Source organism: Wolffia australiana, chromosome 12 (assembly GCF_029677425.1).
Source record: "Wolffia australiana isolate 7733 chromosome 12, ASM2967742v1".
NCBI lineage: Eukaryota > Viridiplantae > Streptophyta > Magnoliopsida > Alismatales > Araceae > Wolffia > Wolffia australiana.
Window position 1 is genome coordinate 3,597,226 of NC_135846.1, and position 24,986 is coordinate 3,622,211.

Here is a 24,986-nt window from a genome sequence, read left to right on the forward strand (position 1 = left end):
CAAAATCTTCTAAGGTACTGGCCAACTCAGTGGTCATCAATGACATGATTGTGTTTATTGGACTGTGATGTGCCAAAGAGTAGACCAAGGTTCCCATAAGATTACATGTTCTAGTGAAGTCCATTTCATCCTTTAGAAAAAACTTATACCGTGAATGAAAAGTTTGATACGCCCAAATTTGGTGTTAACATAATCATAATTTTTCCAAAGAAAATAAAGTGAGTCAGAGCATGAGTTACAAGATGGATTTTTGCTGAATTTTTTTCATAATTTAAAGTTAACTTTTAATTAGTAATATTGTACTTTTTACTTTGTTAAAACTTAGTTAGGTACAGCGAACTACTAAACTAATTTACATAAATACAATAATTATGATATTACTATATCTTATAAAAATCTATTAATTTTATTATATTTTTAGTGTATTTTAAAAAACCTTAAAAGGATAATAACTGAAATAAAAAATAACTAGCTCCTTATTATTTTTCCCACAATCTATCAATGTCATTCAGCTGTGATTTTCACAGACAAGTGTTGGATCATCCATAGGGCTACTGATGCAAGTCCATGATTTGATCATTAGATTTCGACAAATGCTCCACAGCAAACACACAGGTGCATGTGGGGAAAGCTTGGGTTTAGTTTAACCTACATAAGACTGGTGAAATTGGGGATTGAAGGTTTAAATTTGATTATGATATTCTAGTCCAACATTACATCAAGTCGAGCCAATTTTATTGGTACTGGAGGTGCTCAATTTTTAATATATTTGCATGTGGGCAGCCGGAGTTGGACAGCAGCAAGCAGCAGGAAGATAATGATATTGCTTTCTCCCTCTCAATATCCCAATAACTAGAGAGAATGGAACAAATAAGATAGATACATGTAGGCTAACATGAATTCAAGAATGGGATAAAATGAGAGGAAATCAAAGTTAAAATAGAAGAGGCCTAACATCTGTTGGATCTGATTTCAAGGAGTTAGATGGCTTGAATTCAGCCTTGGTTCACCTTATTTTCAATCATCCATTAGGGAAGCAAATACAAAGTCTAATTGTTGAGTTAGTCCCACATTTTTTGTTTGATTTTGCCTTTCTACTTGATCATTTAAACTCCTATTGATCCAGGTCATGGCTTCAGCTCCCTCTTCTCAAATTTGCATTACATAACAAAATTCAATAATTGCGCCTGAGTTTGAGTATAATTCAACTTTAGTCACTTACATTATCAAATCTTAAGAAAATGTGAGAATAATTACACTCGAATCCTTTGAGTATAGAGGGTTAGTTTCCTAAAAAGGTTTATACAAAAAATAGGACCAAATAATTCATGATTTCCAATTTTATGAACAAAATGATGACCATTATATCTACAGAATAAAACATATATGGGATGGAAGAAAACATAAAGGCAAATGCTTACTAGTATTGACTTTATGTCTGTCTTGAACTGGTCACCTACATTCTGGCCTACCACATCTATGCTGCCACCAGATTTCTCAAGTAAATCTATTGAAAGCTCATACCAATGTATTTCTATACAGTACTTGATATAAGAGATATGGAAGGGGTAAAATTCCTCTGGTTTTGGCTTTTAGGGCAACCCATGTGAGTGCGAGAGGTTATGTGAAGAGTAGACATGGTTGTTTTGTTCTGTGATTTCAAACAAAGAAAAAATTCGCACAGAAAAACCGCACAGATCCTTCTTCTTTGTTCTGTTATTTGAAAAAAAAACAAAAAAAAATCGCACATTCGCACAACTAGAACAAAATTTGCACAAAGCAAACAAAATAACCGCACACTGATCTGTGCGATGTTCTGTTCAAATATGTTTTTGTTCTGTTTGGAAAACTGAACAGAACTAACAATTTGCACAAATTCGCACAAAAAGGACAGAACGACCATGTCTAGTGAAGAGTTATGTCATGGTTGAGGATAACCCATCATCTAGTTCGCCCCATAGCATGTCACTCAAGTCTTCGATAGCCCTTAGGTCATGGAGATCAAGACGTGGCCTCCTTGACCATTACCATTGTGCACTAATAAGCATTGCCAAGTGGCCTCCTAAACCTCATCTGGCAACGAGGGAGGTGCAAACAGTGGCACCAGAGTAACCGCTAGAGCTTGCATTACAGTCAATAATACCCAGAGCAGAAATCCCACCGCTTCTCAAGCTTTCTTCTTCTTCCTGTAGAGAGTCGCAGACAAGCCCAGAGATCTCATCCCCGGACCCTTCGATTCTCTGCAGAGCCACGGCGACCTGCTTCATGCTCGGCCGCTCCACTCCCCTGGCGTTCAAGCAGCGGCAGGCAAGCTCGGCCACCTCCGCTATCTTCTTCTTCTTCTCCGTCTCTCCCACCAGCAGAGGATCCAGCATCTCGTCCAGCCTGCCGCTCCTCTGCCGCGCCACAAAACTCGCCGCCAACCCCTTGAAATCGTCCTCGTCCTCAACCTGGAACGGCTTCCTCCGCGTGATCATCTCCACCAGCACCACCCCGAAGCTGTAGACGTCGCTCTTCTCCGTGAACTGGAAAGTCTGGAGATACTCCGGGTCGAGGTACCCGCACGTTCCCTGCACCACCGTGGCCACCTCCGCCTGGTCCGCCGCGACCACCGCCGACGCGCCAAAGTCGGCGATCTTCGCCCGCAGGCTCCCGTCTAAGAGCACGTTCGAGGTCTTCACGTCCTTGTGGAATATCGGCGGAGACGCGTAGGAATGGAGATAAGCCAGCGCCTCGGCGACCTCTCTCGCGATGCGCAGCCGCGCGGAAAGAGCGTTCTCGGCCTTGCCGGTGCTCGATAGGCCGTCTCCCGAACCGTGGATGAAGCGGAAGAGAGTTCCCCCCGGGATGAACTCGTAGACCAGCATGGGGATCTCCACGTCGAGGCAGCAGCCCAGGATCTTGACGACGTTCACGTGGTTCATCTGCGAGAGAATCGCCATCTCTCTGGCAAACTCTTTGCTCTCTCGCTCGTTCATCGCCCGGGACTTCTTGATGGCGACTGTCAGCCCGGAGTCGAGCTCGCCCTTGAAGACCACGCCGTGGCCGCCTCGCCCCAGGACGTGGGTCTCTTTGAAGCCCTGCGTCGCCCTCACCAGCTCCGCCTCGCTGAAAATCTTGAACGCGCTCCCCGGCGTGGACGATATCAGCTCTTGCAACGCCACACCGCCGTTTTGCTTGAACAGCTTCGCCTTCAGCTCTGCCGCCCTCTTCCGCTGCTTCACAATCTTTCTTCTTTGATGGACAAAGCAGAAGCAGACGCTCCCCACGATCAACAGGAGCACAAACACCGAAGCCCCTGCGGAGAAAAGTCTTAGTTCATCGGTAGGTTCTTTCATGGATTGAATCGTTCTTCTTCTCTTGGGAAGATCGGTAGAAGCGATTTTACGCACCGATGACGGCCCACAGGGGATCAATTCTTTTAAACCCAAAGAAGGAAGCTCTCACGTATCTAAGATCCACTCCTGAAGAGACGAAAACCATAACATGCAGTTCAGGGAAACATTGTGCATAGATTTGAAAAGCAAATCCAAATCCTGATATGAGTTGTTTGTGGTGGGAGTACAGGAAAGGAAAAGGAACCCCTTACATTTGTGAACCGAAGAGAAATAATGGAAATTGTCTTTTGAATTTGATGCGAAAGAAATTATACCATTATGGCTCTAATTGATGTACATTTGATACCCAGAAAGAGATTATCGGAGTTTTTTTTTGGAATTCAGAGCAAAAGCCTAACATGAGAGGCCCAAAAAATTTACTGGGTGAACATAGGGATCAGACAAAAAAAATGAAACTCCACACATTCGTTACCCATAAAACTGGTTATCCAGAAATGACAACCAAAAAGCAAACTACGGAAGAAATGGCATGAAACGTTAGAAAGCCTGCTGGGTATAGAAGTCAAACCCCTCGAACGTGATACCCATAACCTGAAACGTCTGAAAATGTATCTGGAGACAGCGCAAAGAGCAAAAAAACGGTGAAAAAAATTACTGGGTCCGGAAAAATAGCATGAAAGGTTAAAAAAAATTACTGGGTCTAGAAGTCAAACCCCTCAAATTTGACACACAAAAAATGAAACCGCACTGTAAGAATTGGCAAACGGAGACAAGAAAAAAGGAGAGGATAAGGCGCACCGTCCTACCAGTGCAGCCTCTTGGAAGATAAGCGTTCCCTGCAAAGCCAACAGAGCATCTGCACAAGTACCCGGCAAGCCCTCTCGAATCAAAACAATCGCTATTCTCGCTAGCGCAAGAAGAACTCTCACCAACTCGCTCGCACGTTTCGTTGCGAAAGACCCACCCAAGCGCCACAGCCATGTCCACGCCGGAGAGCGTCAAACTATCATGCAAATCCAGGCTAAGAAATTCCGGAGTGTTAATTTCAGCGAAGAAAGCCGCTCCGCAGCGGCTAAGTCCCGTGAACTGCGAGTAATTTAAGGGGCTGCTTATCCCCACAGTAACGTTGCTGAGTGTTCCTCGGAAGCTCACCACGCAGCAATCCAAACCCAGGCAACTCTCACGAGGCAGAACTATCGCACGATTGTAAGAAACCAGACACCCCGTGTCACGCTCTTCCAGACGAAGAACTCCAAGAACATCACAACCCATCACCAGGAAATCATTCCAGAGATTCGAGATAGCGTAAGGAAGGCCAGTAAAGTCGTAGTTGAAGATCTTTGAAGTCGTTTCGCCGGTTTCGGAGACGCACCGGTACGAGACTGGAACTTTGACGCGAAGAAGGCCTTCATGAAGATCGATCTCGGTGATTTCCAAGGGGGGATTGCTGGGAATTGTGGGTTTTGGAGGGGAGGTGGATTCGTCGCAGAAGACGCGGAAATCGCCGTGTTCTTGCATGTGGCATCCTTCTCCGATGCCGAAGGGATAGGGGATTTCGACGTTACCGCACTTGCTCTTGCAGGAGGGATTCAAGGTGTTGTTGATGGCGTTTGAAGCTGCCAAGAGCTGAAGGAAGACGACGAGAGCTTGGATCAGAGCCATGTCTAACTCCATCGCTGGATCTTCCTTCGGTTCATCTTCTCTTCTTTCAGTGTTGCCCTCTTTTTTCTATCCAGATCTGGATGTTGGTCGGATTCTTCTGAGGGGATTTTTCTTGGTCAGCGATTAAAGATTAGTTTGGTCAGCGGACAGCTCCAGACTCCAAGAATCAAGATTTACAGTTGATTAGATATGCCTTGAATGAATAAAATAATAATAAAATTGCCCATCATTGGGGGAATGATGTCCAATATCTGCGTACCAGTTTAAAAAAGTTTAAAATGTATTCCCATATTGAGTCCCATTTTTTGGGCCCATTTGTGTCGAACTGGCTGAGTACAAAATCTTTACTGATGTTGATGAAAATCTTTGAATATAGTAAATGCTCAAATATAATAAATATAGCTTCGGTAGCTTAGTTACCACATTTATGAATTGCTTAAGATATAATCTATTCATACATTGGATGTCGAAAAGACCAGCATCTGACACTGATATCCGTGATCTAACCCGTGAGACCAAGATGGAGGCCATTATTGGGATGGATAATGGTATCGGGTATTGGCGCTGTAGCAACCAGTATCCATTATGGTTCAGCCGGTATCTGTGTATCGATACTGTAGTAACTGTTATCGGTCATCTAGTATCTGGGTATCCATAAGAAGGATATCAGATAACCAATTTCTGATATCCAGTTCAGCATCTGTCCCATTATCGTCATCTGATATCAAGCTCAGGACGAGTACAATGGACATGCTAGGACGAAACAAATTACTTAGATAGTGGTCGTTGAGATATTGTTCCAGCATAGCAAGCTGTTTCTACACATCCCTTAGCTAAAAGTACTTGAATGGTTGCTCAGAAACTATTTCATATTATTAGCGGCATCCTTCATGAATGCGCATCTCATGTCCAGATAAAGTATATTAATTTAATTAAAATATGGAATTTTGCGGTTTGACAAATTTTCATTCATTTTCCTTAACTTAGATCTTTCTTACTGAAATCAAGAAGGTAATCACATCCATCTGTCTTTTTCACAACACTTGCTTTTGATAATCTTTGTGTCATTTTTTGGATTAATTATTTTGCTTTATAAATTGATAATCATGATTGTCATTATGTTTAAAAGTTTAGATTGAGGCAGATTCGATGTGCCCATGAATGCAGCAAATGGTAGATGCTGATGGGAAAACTCTAGCATTCGGATAATGGAAGGATAATCGATAAAATCATGTCGAAATTGCGGTTTTGTGATGAAAAGTGTAGGGTTTTGTACCTCCCCATTGGGTAAAATGTTGTTAGCCCAAGCACTTATTTGCACAGGAGAAACTAGACTAATTCGAAATTGTTGAATATAAATTCTGAGTCTTTCAGATCAGATCAAGCTTCCGTCCTAATAATATGAATTTTTTTCTCATATACAAGAAAACAATTCAGTTCCAGAGCCAAAGATCGTAGTTCTCTAACAAGCAATCGAAAAGATTCTGGGGCATCCTCAGGAGTAACTAGTGTTCCTCCCATGATCATAGTACCAAGTACTTCCTAATGAGCTCTAATATGAACATGTTTTGATGTTCACTTAATTATCATAATTTTGTTTGGCTTCTAAAAGAGCAGATGGCCAAAGAACTTGTTGCATTTTTACTCATCACTCCATCAGTTTTGAGATGTAAAAATGTGCATGAGCAGGCCAGAAAATCTGACAAAAAACTTTGAGATATTTAGAGTATAAAAAATGCACAAAATAAATTTATGGAAATGTCAAGACCTTAAAAGGATTTATATAAACATGTAATGTTGGAGACTCATTTGACTAATGGATGGAAGTATTTATTCCAAAAATGATCCGTGTCATCTTATATATCTGTACATGCATACATTAATGACGGTCACACTAATATATCTGTACATGTGGTTCTGTTAACACTATTGATCTCAATCTTAATGCCTAAAAAAATGAACTTTTTGAATACCAACTATCTAAAAACATATATTATGCGCCGTGATAATAATTGCAAGGGCATCTGATTAACCTTCTCATGTAAACTACCTATTTAGAACATAACCATTGTTTGTTGACATTTCATCATGGCAGGGACATACAACTAGGTCAATGAATAAACTAGCATAAAAAAGCACTGCACCATCAATTTATTTATCTCAGTCAACTGAATCGAGTTCACAAGGATTAATCCTCCTAATCAACAAGAAAGGAAATTATTTAGATAACCACCATTTTAGCCACTTCCAAAAAATCAACAAATCTAATATTATGAAATGACCCAGAACTTGAATCATTTGATAGCCAAAGCGAGAACATGGCAGACAAGGCAGCACTATATGCTAAATCATACCTCAATACCCACCATAATTCTAACATTATAACTTTTAATTATTGCAGACAAGAGGTCACTGCTATGTGTATGAACTTAGAATGAGCCTGTAAAATCCATTATATTTTTCCTTTTGAGTATGCTACTCATGGATGAACTTAGAATGAGCCTGTGAAATCCCAGTATCATAACTAGACATTATTCTCTACAACAATGGCTCATGAAACTATATTATTACTTTCAAAGAGAAAACTCTCGGCACTAGGCAAACCGTCAAAGAGAAATTCCACACGAGCAACTGAACAAAGAGGAGGAAAGCAATAATCCATCATAGATAAGAGACCAAAATATAATGAATTAAAGTTTTGCAATCATCACTACAGTAAAAACATGGCAGGACCTAATATTCTTATCATCTCAATCCACCAAGAAAACTAATTTATCCATCACAAGAACAACAACAAGCGGAGAACTTGGTTTAGTTGATAAACATCTAGGTTAGGAAGATCAGCTCTTTGACCTTTGCTGTCTGGTGTACTCCCAAAGAGCAATAGCACCGCTGACGTGGACATTGAGCGAGCGAACAACACCCAGTTGGGGAATCTCCAAGCAGGCATCCAAAGAGTTGATTATATCAACAGGGATCCCCTCCTTCTCATGGCCCAGGACAAGGACCTGTGAAAGAAGAACATATCAGGAACTTTGTCCTGTAAATTAGGGTTTTGAAGCTAAGGAAAGAGAGAAGTAAAAGGATGAACCGTCTTCTTCGGGAAGGAGAAACGGTCGATGGTGATGCTGTTTGTGGTCTGCTCCAGGCCCAGAACCGAGTAACCCTCGTGTTTTTTCTTGTTCAGAAAGCCCTTCATGTCGCAAACTGCAACTTCTATGATGGGTACCCACTTGTCGGCTGTCACACTGTTAAAGATAGAACAAGGAATTCACCACTTGCAGGAGTTAAAGTGGTATCATGGAACCAGAATCATGATTTGGAATTTTTTTAATCTACTTTCATTAACATTAATGTGAAATCCGATCAAGTTAACCTTATTTGGGATGTTTTATAGTTTACAAGGCTTTTGTGTAATTCGTCTTTAGGTTTCTGTCAGTAGAGAACAGTAAGGAACTTAGGCCTGAATTGAGTTTGTATTTCCATTTTTTCTGTTTCTCCTTTATCTCCTTGATTCTTCATTCTCTCTCCTCAACAATGAGGAGAGAGAATTCAACAATGAGGTATCGATATACACTAGTTTATGGATATTTGTGTTGAAGCATTAGGCAGAAACATCAAGTTCCCAACAAAAAAATCTATGTCAACAGTTTCAACGCAGAGGCAACATTAGAAGGAAATCATCATTCGCACGAGGCCGGATGCACATCGATGGCACCAGGATTGCTGGAATCTTCGTACCATTTGTTCTAGACAATCAAGAAAATATGTCAACCAAGAAAAACCAATCGGGTGTTTGGATGTTTCTGATGATGGATCTCCCAAACTTTTGGAGATTGGTATTGTAAAAAACATCTGTGTCATACTTTGGATCAGGACTATGTCAGTCAATCAATCGGGATCATATCGAATCTGACAGAAGATGATCTGATGGCTGTGATCGACCCAGAGGCTTGATCCAATCAAAATTTGGTCCATCCAATCGGTTGGCTTGTGCCTTTACAGGGCGCCCTGGCCCAAAGAATCAATCATGGATAGGATTGAAAGGATGCATTGATTAGGGCCAGTACGCTCACAAAGTGGAATGGACCAAAGCATTCAATCAAAGATATGCCACATGGCAAGCTCGCAAAGAAGAAAAGAGTCAGCCCAATTAGCCAAAGGGGCAGGTTACTGCAGCGCCACAATGAAGCTGGAGCAGAGCTCTACAATGCCGCAAAGAAATCACCACAGAAGTAGAAGCGCCGCTTCTGAATCGTGGTCTGCCATTAAGGAGCTGTACATTGCTACCGTGGAAACACCGTCACTTTTCGACCTCGTAATGCTACAGTGGAATCTTCCACCTTGTCCAGGAAGTCAATTGTCTCCGGCCATTAAATTAAAATACAATGACTTGAACATTTCTCAGGCCTCCTAAAACCCTAATATAGCAGTTTAGTGTAAGATCAAACTGCTTCTGAGTCAACATTATAGTATTGGGCTCCTGAGGTATTTGGGCATTAGAGCTATTGGCATTTCAAGGCATTTAACAGAGGGTACTGCCAACTTTAGAGAGATGGGAGGGAGAATCTTTTCATTTCATTCCATTATATCTGCCTTAAATAGGCAGATAGAATTTTATGATGTTGCCAAAATACCCAAAATGAAAACTTGAATGGTCATTCTCCCTCTGATTATCTGAGAGCCATTTCTCACACGATTCATTAAAAAATTGAATGGTAATCCTAAACATTTTTGAAGTACTCTTCTGCATCCGTATAAATTAAAGATCAAGATTCCTGGTGAAATAATGAAAATTCCTTACCACCTTGATTGAAATTAATTGGGTAAAATGATAAAGAACACAGAGGAAAAAGAAATTTATGGGAGTCTGGAGATGATTCGGATACCTGATGAGCTGAAATTGCTTATCCTGAAGCACGCTCAAGTCAGCAATAGCTAAAGCAGATGCACGAAAAATCTGAGCTCCAAAATGAAGAATAAAGGAATAAAGGAGTCATCATCAAATACAAACGATGACACTAATTTTTTAAAAGTTTAATTCATTCAAGGATGTTAAAGGACAAACCTCACACGTTCGGGCAAGTCCAGCAAGATTAGGTATACGATCAATCAGAGATGCAACGAGGATAATTGATTGCTGGCTTATTTTTAGCTGTGTTGTCTCAAGATGTCTTAACTGAAGAGCAGAGCAAAACAGCTGATCTTCGGCCTCCATATCTTGTCAAGTGGATAACACATTTGGAAAGAAAAAATAAGTCACAACAGAAACAGTAGAAGTAATGCTTCATAAGAATTTCATCACCAAACTTGTTGAAAAAGTTATTTAATGTAAACAAACATATATCTTGACGTATTTCCCATATCGAGGAGGATGGAAGTCATGGATTAACGGATTCTCCTAGTGTGTAGACAAAGAATAATTATAAACCTCCATGAAAAAAGGCATCACAATCCTTTTCCATTGCTCTAGTAAAAGGGAAATTTAATTATAATTGCATCAATAATAACCGGAAATCAATTAAGTTTCTGAAACAAAGATGAAGTTAAGTGGATTAAAATTTGGGTGAATAGTAACAGACATTAAGATCTATTACCTGATAACAACTTCATTTTTTCTTCTGCAACTTGAAATTCTTGGCCCTGAGGAATGTACCGATCACTATGAAACTTGTTAAGTGTAATCTTCTTTTGAAAGTGTTTCCCTGAATCTAAAGAGGAATGAGAGAAATTGATATCGAGATCATTATCATGCCGAGTGCATTTTTCTGTGGTCAAGGATTTACTCTTGATCTCAAAACTCTCATTTTTAATTACCATGGCATCACGTGCCATGGAGTTTCTCAGCTCTTCTCGAACATCCTTCAAAAAAATTTGAAACCCAAGATCAGTATCACAACTGAATGTTCTGTAATAATTTATTATATATAACTCTCACTATAGACCAAGACGAGAAAGCTAGTTACACATTTTCATTACCAGTGAACTCCATACAAAGCGAGAGACTTACATTAAGGAATGTGATCACTTGCTCCATTAAAGTTATTGGAATGCATTCAAACTGGGATACCTAAAAGACAGAAATTCCACTTATTTGCAAAAAAGATTAAATATGCGAACATAATTTGAAAACGAAATGAAATCTATGAATGCTGATGTACATCTTGTGATGATAATAATTCTCAGACTCAAGAAATTCAACCTCATTTCTGGCATTAAATATTCCAATGGCACTGGCACCATTCCTTGGATCGAAGGAATCTAGAATTCCTTCCATGGATGCTCTTAATCTGCGGGATAATGAAACAACCAATATCATGAAGGGCCTGCTTTAAACTAAAAATCTTCTGATTGTGATAGGCAGCAGTGGCATTATATTGAAAATAAAAAAGATAAGAGGATACAGGGAGATAGAATAAGTGGACGATCAACATCATTATTCCTGTCAAGATGGATCCCCAAGATTCCATGAAGACTTCAAGATGTCATTCACGTTTGAAGAATTCAAGAAAAGATTCATTCATGGTGATGTTAAAAAATATACTAATTCAAGAACTTCAGGCAACAGTTTCTCTCCGAAATGTTGGATGCATTTTGGGCCTACAGTGAAAATATCTCGCAGACTCCAACAATATTTACCCATGTCAACAACAGCTTGCACTCAAGTTGTTAAAGAGTATCCCCCGCATATCAGGGCCTGGTTGGCCAGACTTTGATACCATTGATAGATGCTGGATGGCAGTCTATAGAAAATCATGAAGATGGGAGGGCATAGAAGAGGGATTGGAGAAGAGTAACATGACCGAGAGGTTAACAATACAGCAATATTGGCCTTCGTGTCAAGCCAGATATGCCCAAAAGAATCCAAGAAAACTTCAAAATGTGATTCATGTGTAACTTTCGACAACATGGAGAATGTATGACCCTGTGGGAGACTCCAGATCAGATTGAGTAGGAGGAGAGTGAAATGGTCAGTCTTAATGAGAACATTCTATTTAGTCATAACCTTATTCAACCTGAGAAATTATTATTCTCTTTATCTCCCACTCTCTTTCTTGTTATAACCACGTATCACACCATCAAAGAAGCTTGGTAGATTCTTCGCCAAGTAAAATGCATCAATTTGAGCATATTAAAAGAATCATACCTCAGACAGTCAACATTTGAAGCCAAATATGTTTTCAGCTCCTCAAAGCATTTTTTCTCGATCGAACCATGAGAGCTTCCAGTCTCCAGAGTAGGCATCAATTTACAAAGAACCTGATAGACTAACAACTAGAATAGAGGATATGGATGAGTGGACGTTTGTAGATGAGATCTATAAATCAGAATCAGAATAGCAGTTGCCTGTGAAAATCCCCTTAAGCTGTGGTGATGGGATGTCAGCAAGGGAATAATTGGTGGAAGTAAAGAATTCAAGTGCTTTAACTGAAGAGCCCTTTCGCCAGCATGGAGGATTATGTTAGCCGCTATGAAGACATAGGAAGACTGAGCCTGCAACAAAATGAAGATGTATCGATATCTGATATCGTTAGTATGAATAGAGCATAGTGGCTACCTGAGGCCTGATGTTACTGTCATGAAAGATAGGCAGAAGCTGCTCTTCAACCTGGGAATAGCCAACACAACTAAGTGGCTAGTATCTTCCAAAAAAAGCAACTAAGTAGCTAATACGACAGTAACAAAAAAAGGACAGTAGAAAATTTCAAGAATAAAGCGAGTTCAAAAATCAAGGCGTCAACTGATTAATGGTTTTTCCCAGTCAAAGTGCATTTATGTAGTGTCTTGAAATTTATGAATTAGCCCGGCCCTTAGGATTTGATTGTGACAAATTAAGCGCCAACTGAAGTAAAATAGAAGTCCAACACCTTGTTTCTCCATCACTACTAGACTGAAATTGAAGCAGCTGAAGAACAACTTCGATGCCGATAACAAGAAAATTTTGGAGATAATCTTTGTTCACATTCACGCAAAAAACAAAATTCTCAGAAAAGTTACAATCATATGAGAAAGACTTTGCCAGGTCAACAATGGCATGTAGGCAAAACCAAGCTTCAAGAGGAGGTGCAACTATTCAAGTGTTGACAGGGAATGAAGTTCACGACTGGAACAAAGCTTTCGTTCTATTGCTGGGACAAGAGAGCATGAAACCTTATGATCATGCCCTGCACATTCATTCTAAAGACTGCTTACATCTTTGACTGCGAGTAAGAATATATGGGCTCCAAGATATCACCTCTGATAATCGACCATAAATTTTACATTACTCGGCGTAAAACTTGCACTATAAGTGGAGACACCTACCAGAGATGGAAATTTGAAGTAGATCTGTATAGCAAACATTTCCAAGTACTGCCGAACTGTGGGCAAATTGTTCCTCTGCAGAAAAAATGGAGAAAACCTGAGTGAAAAATAATTTTAAGATGATATCACATGGTTGGTTGAAGAAAACAACGAAGTGAGAGACATGAGTGAAAAATATCTTCTTTGACTGTGATAATTAAACGTTAGGAAATATATAACAATGCAAGAATGAAAAGGAAATGGACACTAATGAAGGCTTTCATCTCAAATCTGACACGTACGGTGCAGAGTAGTGTTGGCGACGTTCAAGAATTCACCATTGTCACTGTCATGATACACCAAAACAGTATCAAGAACTTCAAAATGATCTTTCTTGAAAAAGAATACCGAATGGGTTTGAATGACTTACATTCAACAGGTCCTCCCCAATGCATCTCATAAGAAAAATAGGGTCTGGCACGAAGAATCATTAGAGAAACAGAGGATCTCTGCTATGGAATCCTCCCTGCTGGAGGTGGCTTCTACACTCCTCCAGCCTCTCAGTCACTCTCAACTGATCTGTCACTAACTTCTTGACAAATGATTCACAATCCCCCTATTTCCCTCTAGTGCTTTATTTAAAGGGTTTCCCATGTCCGAGCTAATCCGCGTGCTCATCTAACTGCCAGGTCCTTCTCTTGTGTCTCCTATGATATATTTTTGAGAAGAATGTAGCATCTGACTCTTATGGTCGGGCTGGAGGACGATGAGAAATGTGTCATAGTTGTGGTCAAAATCCATGGCTCAGAGGACAATGAATTATGAGTCGTCAAAGTCAAGCCTAGCAGCATATGAATGACAATGATGAGTCATCATCATCATCCTTGCCGAATACAAATTATGAGGATCATGATGACTTGCCGCCATCCCTCTGGAAGCCAAACCCTAGTGAAGAGCAATGAGTAACATCAAAAGTAACCACCACATGGGAAGGAAAGCTCAGGTCACGATAACGGCTTGAGAAATTTTCCTGTGGGGGGAGGGGAAAAGATCCAGATTCAACACAACTAAGTGGTTGCCTGATATGGCAAGTACTCAACGGAACTCTGACACTAACGGAGGTTAAACATGATTTGTCGCAGCGATTCCCAGTGACGAAGAGCGTAGAAATGTGGAATCTAGACTCCGGATCTTTCTTCATCAGGGAGCATCCATGGCAACCTATATCGCGATATGTGGCAGGGTACAACACCTCAATGGGGGCACAACAATAAGGTGGCATCGAGTCCTTCCGGAAGATGGAGATTGGGAGGAAGTTAACAGAACCCTCATAATAGAGGCTCGTGGAGTCCCAGTGGGGGTACCGAACATGGGAGATGATGGAATCTACAGTTCTCGATTGGTCGGCTACGGTCTATCATCTCAACTGGATTAGGCTCTGGTGACCCCAACGTGGTTTTAATGGAGGTGGAGACCACGGCATTAACTTAGATGCCAGGACTTTATGGCTCAGAAGCCCACAGCGAAACTTTATGGTCAGTTTGAAGGAGCGGCTCCCCCCGATAGCGCCAAGCGTCATGGGGAAACCGGCAGCTGAACATGGAGATCAGGGGGCGAATGAAATCAGAGGTAGGCAAGCAGAGCAGCAGGCTCGGCTTAGTTCACCGCACTCTGTCAAACAGAGACTTGTAGCTGCGGCACAAGAGAAGGTACCACAGGTAGAGGTTTCAGATGGACAATCATCCACCACAAAACTAGACAAAGGCAAAGGGCAGGTTGGAGCAAAGACAAGAAATCGAGCAGAAAAGTCAGCCCAGGTAGAGACTGAGCCATGTAGTGGCGCCCACAAGAGTCCGAGCGCCCAAGAGATTACTGATCAGGCATCACCAGCAGCGTCCCCACCAATGGATGAAGGAAACAGTCGGCCAGGGCTGACAGGGGTGACAACATCAGGGATCAGGTCACCGATAAGGGCAGGCAGGAACATGAACTCACAGCAGTTTAGTGAAACGCATGAGGAGGCCGCGAATACACACTAGAAGGCAACTAGGGTCACCACAGAGGTTGCACAAAATCATGCTAGGGGATATAAGACGATACAAAGGTTTGATCTACAAAAAGGGAAAGCTTCCCCTACGAGATGATGCAAGGGGATGGGCTTGGATTAAGGTGGGAAGATTGGCAAACTCTTGCCAGTGGGAGCAGAAATGGAGAAGGCAAACTCTACCATCACGAGAGTAACGGATGGGGGGAAGGGGACGAGGAGCACACCATCACACGAGTGGAAAGCGGAACATGGAAGACAAAACAAAGGGTAAAGACACGGTACAGAAAGTGCGTTACGCAGAGAAGAAGGAGAGCGACCTCGGTAACGACCCAGAGGGCATGCGGGTTAGCCATAGGTGTAGAGTTGCGGAAGCGGCTGACATAGTGGGGGAATCGAGGAGACCAAGAATGAATTGCATTTCATGGAATGTACGTGGGCTCCGAGATGCCAAAATGCATAGCATAACGGGGAGACATCTTAGAGAATGGAGCGCCACAGTAGTATGTCTGCAAGAAACCATGAAAGAGGAGTGGGAGACATGGGAATGACGTACTGTGGGGGGGGATACCTTGAAGGGTTCACAGCTGTGAATGCAGTTGGACAATCAGGGGGCCACGTTATTGTATGGAATGAGACAGTTCTATCGAAAGAGGCTGAATGGTTGGGTCAACTTGTGGCAGTCGTGAAGCGACGTCAACGCAGGGATGGCTATGAATGGCTAGTTATATCGGTCTACGGCCCTGTATCCAACGCACAAAGAGCTTCTCTATGGAGGAAACTATACGAGGTGGTAACCACGTTCGCAGGACTCCCATTATTGGTAGGAGCTTTCAACATGACGCTGTGGATATGGAACTGTCCTTGCAGTCGTGGTGGTCAAGACCAGGGCTCAGAGGAGTTCCGAACGTTCATATCAGAAACGGGCTTCAGGAAATGGGAACTCAAAATTTCATCTACACGTGTCGCAGCACAAATCCTCTGCTCGCGGTTAGACAGATTCCTCTGCTCTGTTGAACTGTTGGAAGTGATTAACCATGGCAGATGTTATCGCTCTTTCATGTTCTCTGTCCGATCACACACCAATTAGGTGGCAGAGCCAGGAAGGTCGCGGACGAGCTACATACTTCAAGATGGATCGCTCATGGCTGCAGGAAGGGGGATTCAAAGGTGAAGTGAAAGAATGGTGGGCATCTCAGATCATACCAGGGCCAACCACAGTTAGATTGGCAGCAAAATTGGAGGGACTTCGAGCACATTTGATAGTGATACAGAAGAGGATTCAGATAGAGAGAAACAAACGTCACTAAGATCTTCATGGAAGGCTCTGTTTAGGAAGCTCGAAATCTGTTAATGTTTTTAGACCTCTTCGCAGACTTCTCTGGCCTACAGATCAACCGGTCCAACTCCGAGTTTGTAGGACTGGGCCTTATTCCAGAGGAGGGGGTCCAATGCTCAGAAGCTCTGGAGACTCGCATTGGAACACTTCCAATGCAGTATCTAGGGCTACCCCTGAAGAGGGGGCGACTTACATCCACGGATTGAACCCCGGGGATCGAGAAGGTGGAGAAGAGACTCAAGGGATGGCAGAGCAGGATGTTATCACGAGCTGGGCATCTGATATTGTTGAGATCGGTTCAATTGGCTTTGCCAATATTTTATCTCTCAGTCTTCAAGTTGCCCAAGAGGATTGGACATCGGTAGGAAACTCTGATGAGGCGATTCTTCTGGAATGGGCCTGGATCGACAAGTGGTCGTGTATAAGCAAGGGTATCATGGGAGCTAGTGTGTCGACAAGTTGAGAATGGCGGGCTGGGAGTACCACATCTGCAATCCATGAACACGGCATTGCTAACTAAATGGGTGTCCAAGATTATGGCACTGGAGGAGGACATGGTCACGAAAGTGCTAAGAGATATATATGGCACACGGTTGAACTGGGAGCAGCGATCGATCCCAATCAGAGGGCTCTGGTTTTTCGCAGGGATTGGGCAAAATTTTCTAGCAAAGCCAAGGGTTATTTGTACCGAAGTTAGGGGAAGGAGTGTGTTTTCGATACTTGCTTGACCACTGGTCAACAAGAGGTCTGATGCAGGAAGCTTTTCCCCGACTATTCGCAAGGCTAGGAGCCCACAAGCCTCGGTGAGAGACTGCTGGGATGGCTCATGGAATCCACTCTTGCAGGATGCATTGTCTAAACAGGGATTGGAAGATCTCCTGAACATGCAACAGACCATAGTGGATCTACAGCCCGCCAATGGGATAAGGGACAGCTGCGTATGGAGGGGAGGCCAGTGCTCAGTCCGCGATGTGTATAAGAAGATCCAGGGGAGTACAACAGAAGATGCAGACGCTATTAACACGTGTAACTGTCTGTGGAAGCAGAAGGTACCGTTGAAAGTCCGAATTTTGGGTTGGCTGCTTGTTAGACGTCGAGTTATGACACTCACTCTCCGATGGCGCATGATCCCCGACACGCCAACCGTGTGTCCCATGTGCGGCCTCGGAGAGGAAGACTGTTCTCACCTGTTTTTTTAGTGTCCTTTTGCACAGGCCATGTGGAGAGCATAACAGCTGAGAGGAGTGGACGTGACATCTGATGACGCGTGCTGGGAGTCCCTCCGGAGGAGGGCAGGTAGCGGACTGTCGAGCTGGGGAAGGGTCCTCGCGGTGCTTTGGATGTTGTGGCTTCACCGCAACGAGGTTATATTTAAGGAGAAGGCTGCGTCGCTGGAATCGGTGCTACATGATGTCATGAAATGTATATCCTACTGGTTCAGTAGGACATGAGGGAGGGTAAATGGGCCCCCGGGGTCGGGCATGTACTATGTCAGGATCATATATATCAATTGTAATTTTGGGTTGACCACCAAGTTTGGGTGGGCTCCCCTCTTTTAATTTTCCAAAAAAAAGCAAAAGTAAGCACCACTATGGAATCTTCAAGAACCATTTTTCACAACAGAACTTTAATCATGAAAAAGTAATTTAATGTTCTGACACATCTTAAGAGGAAGCCTGACATATATTACATTGATACAAAGAGCATGAATTAGCAAACACATAATTAGCATTCCTTACTGTTGAATATGTTGTTTTTCTCCTTTTCCTTATGAACCCCTGCTTTGCTCTCTCTCTCTCTCTCTCTCTCTCTCTCTCTCTCTCTCTCTCTCTCTCTCTCTCTCTCTCTCTCTCTCTCTCTCTCTCTCTCTCTATATATATATATATATATATATATATATATATATATATGTGTGTGTGTGTGTGTGTGTGTGTGTGTATATATATATATATATGTGTATGTATATATATATATGTACTCCTGTTATGGAACCAAAGAACCTAATGAGCATTTTTCTGTCTTTCTCTCAAACCCATCCTTCTTCTCTGGGTTTTTACATGGTATCAGAGCTTGGTTGCTAGGTCCATTGCTAAGTTGCTAGCAAGCCTCAGATCGCCCTGCAGATTGCGCCGGAGGGGAGTCCAGCTCGCCCGCAAGCGGCAGACTTCGCTCAGATCCGCAGCTCGCTCAGCTTAGCTCAGCTTGCTCAGCTTGCTCAGCTCAGCTCAGCTTGCTCGCTCAGCTCCGCAGCTCACTCAACTCTGTCGCTCACTCAGGCCCGCAGCTTTCTCCGGAGGGATCTTCTGCTATCGATCACGAACCTCTGCTCTCGCTCAGCTCAGCTCAGCTCTCGCTAAGCTTCAGCTCGCAAGCCGCAGCCGAAGCTGCAGCTCGCTCACCCTACAGCGTCGCAGCCCTATCTCCGCCTTGATCACGTCGCTTCCTCCCTGCTCCGTAGGCTTGACTTCCGTCCGACCTCGAGTTAGGTCAGGCTCTCTTTGTGACGTTCACTTCAGCTCACTTCTGAGGGACATTCACTTTGGACCTACCTCGCGCCAATTCACCTTATCAAATGGCTTCCAACGACTCCACCACTTCAGCTACCACTATGCCACCAGGGCTGCCTCCTCACTCATCTGAGTTAAATTCTTGGCACTATTCCCTGCCACGTATGCCGTCTGAATTCCGATTTACTGGATTGAATCTTCTTCAATGGCGCCAGTATCTTCAAATTACCTTGAAAGGGAAGCTCATGAAGCATCTTGTGGATGATCTGCCCCCTCCCACTGCCTCTCACTATGAGCACTGGCTTGATGTTGAGGGTGTAGTTCACATGTGGCTGCTCGACAGTATCAGCCCATCCTACGCTGATGAATTCCTTCCCTTAAACTTCACCAAGGAGATCTGGGACGCCGCTCAAGAATTCCACTCAAAGCGGAACAACCTGGCCATTATCGATGACCTCGTCACTCGTTCCACTAACTTGATCCAGGGCCCACGCACTGTTTGGGCCTATCATCTACAGTTGTCATCTCTTTGGGCAGAGTTGGACCACTACATGTCCCCTGACCCTCATTCGGTTGACCATGGATATGTTCTACAGCTTTGGGTGTTCAAATTCCTCATGGGACTGAATCCTGAATACGAGTCTTTATGCGGCCAACTACTTCATCGGGAGAAGGTTCCTACCTTGAAGGAAGCCCTGGAAGCCATTCAGATGGAGGAAACTCGCCTTGGCATCTTCCATTCCGAACCCCCCTTGGTGATGGCTGTTCAGCAGCTCGGGAACTCACGGCCTGCATCCGTTCAGGCGGTGTCGCCGTATATGCCTCCCCTAAGGTGACGTCACCGAACATGAACTCCCTGGTCCAGCAATCGACGTCTACAGGTCATGGTGCTCCTGGTAATTTCTCTATTTTCTGCAACTATTGCAAGAAGCAAGGTCATACCAAGGAGACATGTTACAAGCTTCAACGGAAGAATGCCCATAAAAGCCACTCGGTGACTCATCTTCCTCTCCCCTCCAGGCAGTTCATGACTCCTCCTACGTCACTTCGTCCACCAACTGCTGCGACACCTCCACCAACTGCTGAAGCCACATCTTCAACGGGAACCCAGCTTCGCAATGATGAAATCGACCAACTCCGCCAGCTTCTTCAATCCAAGTTAATGGACTCTACTTCCCTCGTTCGTCAAGTTACATCTTCTCTTCTTCCAATGACCAGTGGATTGTTGATTCCGGTGCCACCGGCCATATAACTCTTCTCTCCCAGTGTTTCCTTACACTCCCTCTCTTCACTCTCATCAAGTCAGTACTGCATCCGGTGCTCTCCTTCTTGTGGCCGGTGTGGGAAGTGTCCAATTGTCCTCCCTCTTACCCTTACCCATGTCCTTCATGTTCCTCGTCTTACACTGAATCTCTTATCCCTTCATCACCTTGTCCGAGATCTTGGTCAAGCCGTTGATTTTACTCCTAATTCCTGCTTCTATCGTGATAAGGTGTCGGGGCAGACGACTACACTTGCTGAGGGGCACGGCGGCCTCTACATTCTCCATCATACTCTACCCGCCTCTCCTTCGGTCCCACCCTCGGCGTAGCCCTCTTCACTGCGGCGCCAGATCCCCTTTGGCTTCTTTTTCTACCTTGAAGCTTATGTTTCCTCGTTTATTTCATGGACGTCCAGCGGACGGGTTTGTTTGTGAACCATGTCGGTTAGTTAAACATACTCGTACAACATATCCTTCCTCTGATCCGTCTTCACGTTCATCGTCCCCTTTCTCTCTCATTCATAGTGACCTCTGGGGGCCTGTTCCTGTTCCGAGTGTTTTGGTCGCCCGATATTTGGTGATTTTTGTCGATGATTTTACTCGTGTTACATGGGCATATCTTCTCAAACATAAATCCAACCTTTCCCAAACTATCATCTCTTTCCACGCTTTAATCCAAACTCAATTTGCTACTTCCTTCAAACGCTTCCGCTCCGATAATGCCCGTGATTACGTTAATTCCACCCTCTCCAACTTTTTTACCTCTAATGGCATCGTCCATGAAACCTCCTGTCGATACACTCCTCAACAAAATGGTCTCGCGGAACGAAAGTTTCGGCACATCTTTGACACCACTCGTTCCCTTCTTCTTCACATGGACATGCCTAATTTTTTCTGGGGCGAGGCTTCGCACGCTGTCGTCCATCTCATCAACCGCCTCCCCTCTTGTGTCCTTTCCCATGTTTCTCCTATTGATGCCCTCCATCACGCCTACCCCACGGTTTTCTTGAAATTTAACCTCATTCCCCGCATTTTTGGGTGCACCTGCTACATCCTTAACCGTCATCCTACTCTGGACAAGCTTGACGATAAGGCGCTCAAATGTGTCTTTGCGGGTTATGCCTCTCATCAAAAGGGGTATAATTGCTATCATCCTTCTACTCATCACTTCATTGTCAGCAAAGATGTCACCTTTGACGAATCCACTCCATTTTATGTTTCTGCTTCGTCTTCCTCTCCTTCTTCCTCTCCTTACTGTGCTGAATCCCTGGATTTCCTTGTACCCCTTCCATCTCTCTCCTTGTCTCCACTCCTTGCGCCATCTCCATCTTCTTCTTCTCCTTTCGTTCCTCCATCAAAATTGGATGGAACCTCGTACCATCGCCGTCCACGTCCCCTCTTGCCTGTCCCTGACCTGATACCTCCGTCAACATCCCCTCCTGAACCGACCCCTCCTCCCGCGGGTGACGACCTTCCTATTGCCCTCCCCAAAGCCTCTCGCCAATGTACCTCCCCCCTTTATACACTTTGGCCAATTTTCTTTCTTCCCATCGCCTCTCCCCGTCAACCGTGCTCTTCTTACCTGTCTGGATTCCATCATCATTCCGAAGAATGTGGCTGAAGCGCTGGCCTCTTCTGACTGGAGACGCGCTATGGACGAGGAATTGGATGCTTTGGACAAAAACCGGGCATGGGATCTGTTGTTTTTACCTTTTGGCAAGCACCTCGTTGGATGTCGATGGGTCTACACTGTAAAATATCAGTCCGAGGGCACTCTCGAAAGGTACAAGCAACGCCTTGTTGCTAAGGCCTATACTCAACAATTTGGTGTTGATTATCTGGAGACAATTGCGCCCTGGCGGCTCATCATGATTGGCCTCTTCAGCAGTTCGATGTCAAGAACTCCTTTCTTCATGATGATCTCCATGAGGAAGTTTATATGGCCTTGCATCCTGGCAATGCGGCTCCCCCTTTGGCACTTCCCTTGGTGTGTCGTCTCAAGAAGGCTCTCTATGCCTTGAAACAATCTCCTCGGGCTTGGTTCGGTCGTTTTACACATTCTATGACTTTATTTGGCTACTCTCAGTGCAATGGTGATCGTACACTTTTCTACCATTATTCCACGTCTGGTTGAGTCACCATCCTTCTTGTGTACGTGGATGACATTATTATTATGAGGAATGACTCACAAGCCGCGGCTCAATTGGCGTCTTATCTTGCTGGTGAGTTTGACATTAAACGTCTTGGTGTATTCCGGTACTTTCGTGGCATTGAGTTCGCCTACTCTTCGACTGGGATTTTCCTTTGCCATATATGACTGATTTTCTCCAAGAACTTGGCAAGGTGGACTCCCAACCTCTTCCTACTCCCATCGAGGTGAACCATCGGCTCTCTCTAGGGGATCACGGGGAGGCTGTTGTTCAAGGACTGTATCAACGCTTGGTTGGGAAGCTACTCTATCTTACTCACACCTGTCCTGACATTACTTATGCGGTTGGCGTCTTAAGTCAATTTTTGCATTCTCTGAAGGCCTGTCATATGCATGCTGTCAACCGTGTACTCCGTTATCTCAAAGGTACCGTCGGTCTCGGTCTTCAATTCAGGCGTAGAGGTAGCCTCCAATTAGATGTCTATTCTGATGCAGATTATGCTAGCTCTCATGTTGACCGCCGCTCCACCACGGGTTACTGCACCTTCCTTGGGGGGAATATTATCACATGGCGGAGCAAGAACAACCTGTTGTCTCTTGCTCTAGTGCTGAAGCCGAGTTTCGTGCTCTGGCACAAGGCATCTGTGAGGAGTTATGGATCACCAATATCCTCACAGAATTGAAGCTGTCGTGTGATCAATCTACTCAACTTTTTTGTGATAACAAGTTGGCTATCAGCATCGCCCATGATCCGGTACAACATGACCATACTGAACATGTTGAAGTGGATCGTCACGTCATCAAAGAGAAGCTTGAGTCCGGACAATTTTACATATCATATGTTCCCTCTGCCAAGCAGAGAGCTGATATCTTTACCAAAGGCCTGTCCGCTCCGCGTTTCCAAGAATTGTGCGACAAACTAGGAATGGATGATATCCTCGCCAGTTTGAGGGGTACTGTTGACTATGTTGTTTTTCTCCTTTTCCTTATGTGCCCCTGCTTTGCTCTCTCTCTCTCCTACTTTCTATATATGTACTCCTGTTATGGAACCAAAGAACCTAATGAGCATTTTTTCTGTCTTTCTCTCAAACCCATCCTTCTTCTCTGGGTTTCTACACTTACGCCCGAAGTGAGACTCAAGTTTTTATATTGTGGGGAGAGAATTTGAATTCAACCCAATAGTATGGTAACACAAACCTGAAAGCGTATTCACATAAATGATAAGGAGGAGCCTGTCTAGAAAGAGAGAGAGAGAGAGAGAGAGAGAGAGAAACGGAACTACTCCAAAGAAGGCTAGACACATCCCTTCACTAACTTCCAATGCTCAAGACATAGCAACCAGATGCAAGGAGGATCTACCACTCAACTACAAATCCCAAGAAGGCTTTGAATTATCTATCCAGTCTAGCTCTATACGAATGGTTAGTCAGCTTCCAAAGCCCATTAAGCCTTTATGTTACAATCCAAAATATAAATATAGATCTTTTCTGGTAAAATCTAATTTATAACGAACAATATCTTCTCTTTCCAATATCTGTACGGAGATACAAAATTTAAAGATAGGCCTGTAATGTTGGGCACGTCTTGACAAAATAAACATTATGCCTTAGAGTCAGCACTACTCTCCTTCAATCTTCAAAGAGTTCTATGGGGCCTGATATGTCATAGATGCAATCCTAGTAATATTTGAGTTGAAAACCCATCAAAAAAAAAGATTGAGAAAGAGCAGATATCAAGAAAGGCTTATGGAGATAAAATATCAGATCAGGCCCCATTGCAAAACCTGATGAAAAGTCTGCGGATGAGGAAATAGGGATGAATGCAATAAATTCACTTAAGAGTACAAGTGATATCACAGTATCACAACATACATATAGTAATTTCCGAACCAGACGTCAATTCTTGGCCTGGTCCAAAAAATCAACATGCTTATCCAGTCAAGCCTGCGGTTATTATCTGTGAGAGTAGAGGTACGAGCATATTGTTCAGCATTTGTATCATGTAACAGAATTAGACGACAGTTCTGCTTCAACAGGAAAATGCTGAATGAATATGAAACCTTCATATTTAAAAAGTAGTTGTAGCTTAAGAATTTCTTTTCAGCAGTCCTGTCCAGGAAGCACCAAGATAGTTACTCATGTGCTGCCTTTGGGAGTCCGTACATGAGAAGCAAGTGTATCAGACAGAAGTAGCCACCAAACAGATATTCAACATGGTGATCCATTTGTGAGTGCTTCTGTGTAAGCATACTAAGTTTGGGAGTTCCCATGTGTCCGAGCACAGGAAATTTTGGGCACTAGAGTATTACATAGGAGACATGGGAAATTTTATTCTCAAGGTGCTCTTTTTCTTCATTTGCTCTTTTAATCACCGTGACAGCACCCCCACAAATGATTTCTTTTC

The 24,986-nt window shown here is 43.5% G+C and overlaps 2 protein-coding genes across 4 annotated transcripts in view; both read right to left on the bottom strand.

Annotated features, from left to right (window-relative positions):
• Positions 1–1,675: 1,675 nt before the first annotated feature.
• LOC144710368 (wall-associated receptor kinase 1-like) lies at positions 1,676–5,128 on the bottom strand. 2 transcript variants are annotated; one of them, XM_078584112.1, is made up of 4 exons: positions 4,303–5,128; positions 4,145–4,194; positions 3,393–3,464; positions 1,676–3,298 (listed from the first exon to the last, which is right to left on the bottom strand). In XM_078584112.1, exons 1-4 carry the CDS (start codon positions 5,010–5,012, stop codon positions 2,070–2,072), a joined length of 2,061 nt encoding a protein of 686 aa, XP_078440238.1. In that variant the 5' UTR covers positions 5,013–5,128; the 3' UTR covers positions 1,676–2,069. The 2 variants fall into 2 exon arrangements, with proteins under 2 accessions (XP_078440238.1, XP_078440237.1); XM_078584111.1 differs by having other exon boundaries at positions 4,145–5,128.
• Positions 5,129–7,666: 2,538 nt separating this feature from the next.
• Positions 7,667–24,986, bottom strand: part of LOC144710367 (tRNA/rRNA methyltransferase (SpoU) family protein) — a 45,440-nt gene continuing 28,120 nt past the window's right edge. The window contains exons 25-35 of one of the 2 annotated variants that reach the window (XM_078584110.1): positions 13,305–13,379; positions 12,559–12,609; positions 12,348–12,494; positions 12,148–12,275; positions 11,203–11,290; positions 11,011–11,070; positions 10,598–10,862; positions 10,069–10,220; positions 9,890–9,960; positions 8,092–8,248; positions 7,667–8,008 (exon numbers count right to left, since the gene is read on the bottom strand). In XM_078584110.1, the coding sequence (XP_078440236.1) occupies positions 7,841–8,008; positions 8,092–8,248; positions 9,890–9,960; positions 10,069–10,220; positions 10,598–10,862; positions 11,011–11,070; positions 11,203–11,290; positions 12,148–12,275; positions 12,348–12,494; positions 12,559–12,609; positions 13,305–13,379 (1,362 nt within the window). In that variant the 3' untranslated portion in view covers positions 7,667–7,840. Of the gene's footprint in view, positions 8,009–8,091; positions 8,249–9,889; positions 9,961–10,068; positions 10,221–10,597; positions 10,863–11,010; positions 11,071–11,202; positions 11,291–12,147; positions 12,276–12,347; positions 12,495–12,558; positions 12,610–13,304; positions 13,380–24,986 lie in introns of those variants that run through there. The other variant, XR_013583270.1, reaches the window with a different exon arrangement.

What these genes read in the sequence shown, in the direction of transcription:
- LOC144710368 (XM_078584111.1), bottom strand. Translation starts at nt 5,012, where the DNA reads ATGGAGTTAGACATGGCTCTGATCCAAGCTCTCGTCGTCTTCCTTCAG. An exon ending in TCTTCCAAGAGGCTGCACTG is followed by an intron (nt 3,465 to 4,144) that starts GTAGGACGGTGC and finishes TCGTCTCTTCAG; the next exon opens with GAGTGGATCTTAGATACGTG. An exon ending in TCCCCTGTGGGCCGTCATCG is followed by an intron (nt 3,299 to 3,392) that starts GTGCGTAAAATC and finishes TTTTCTCCGCAG; the next exon opens with GGGCTTCGGTGTTTGTGCTC.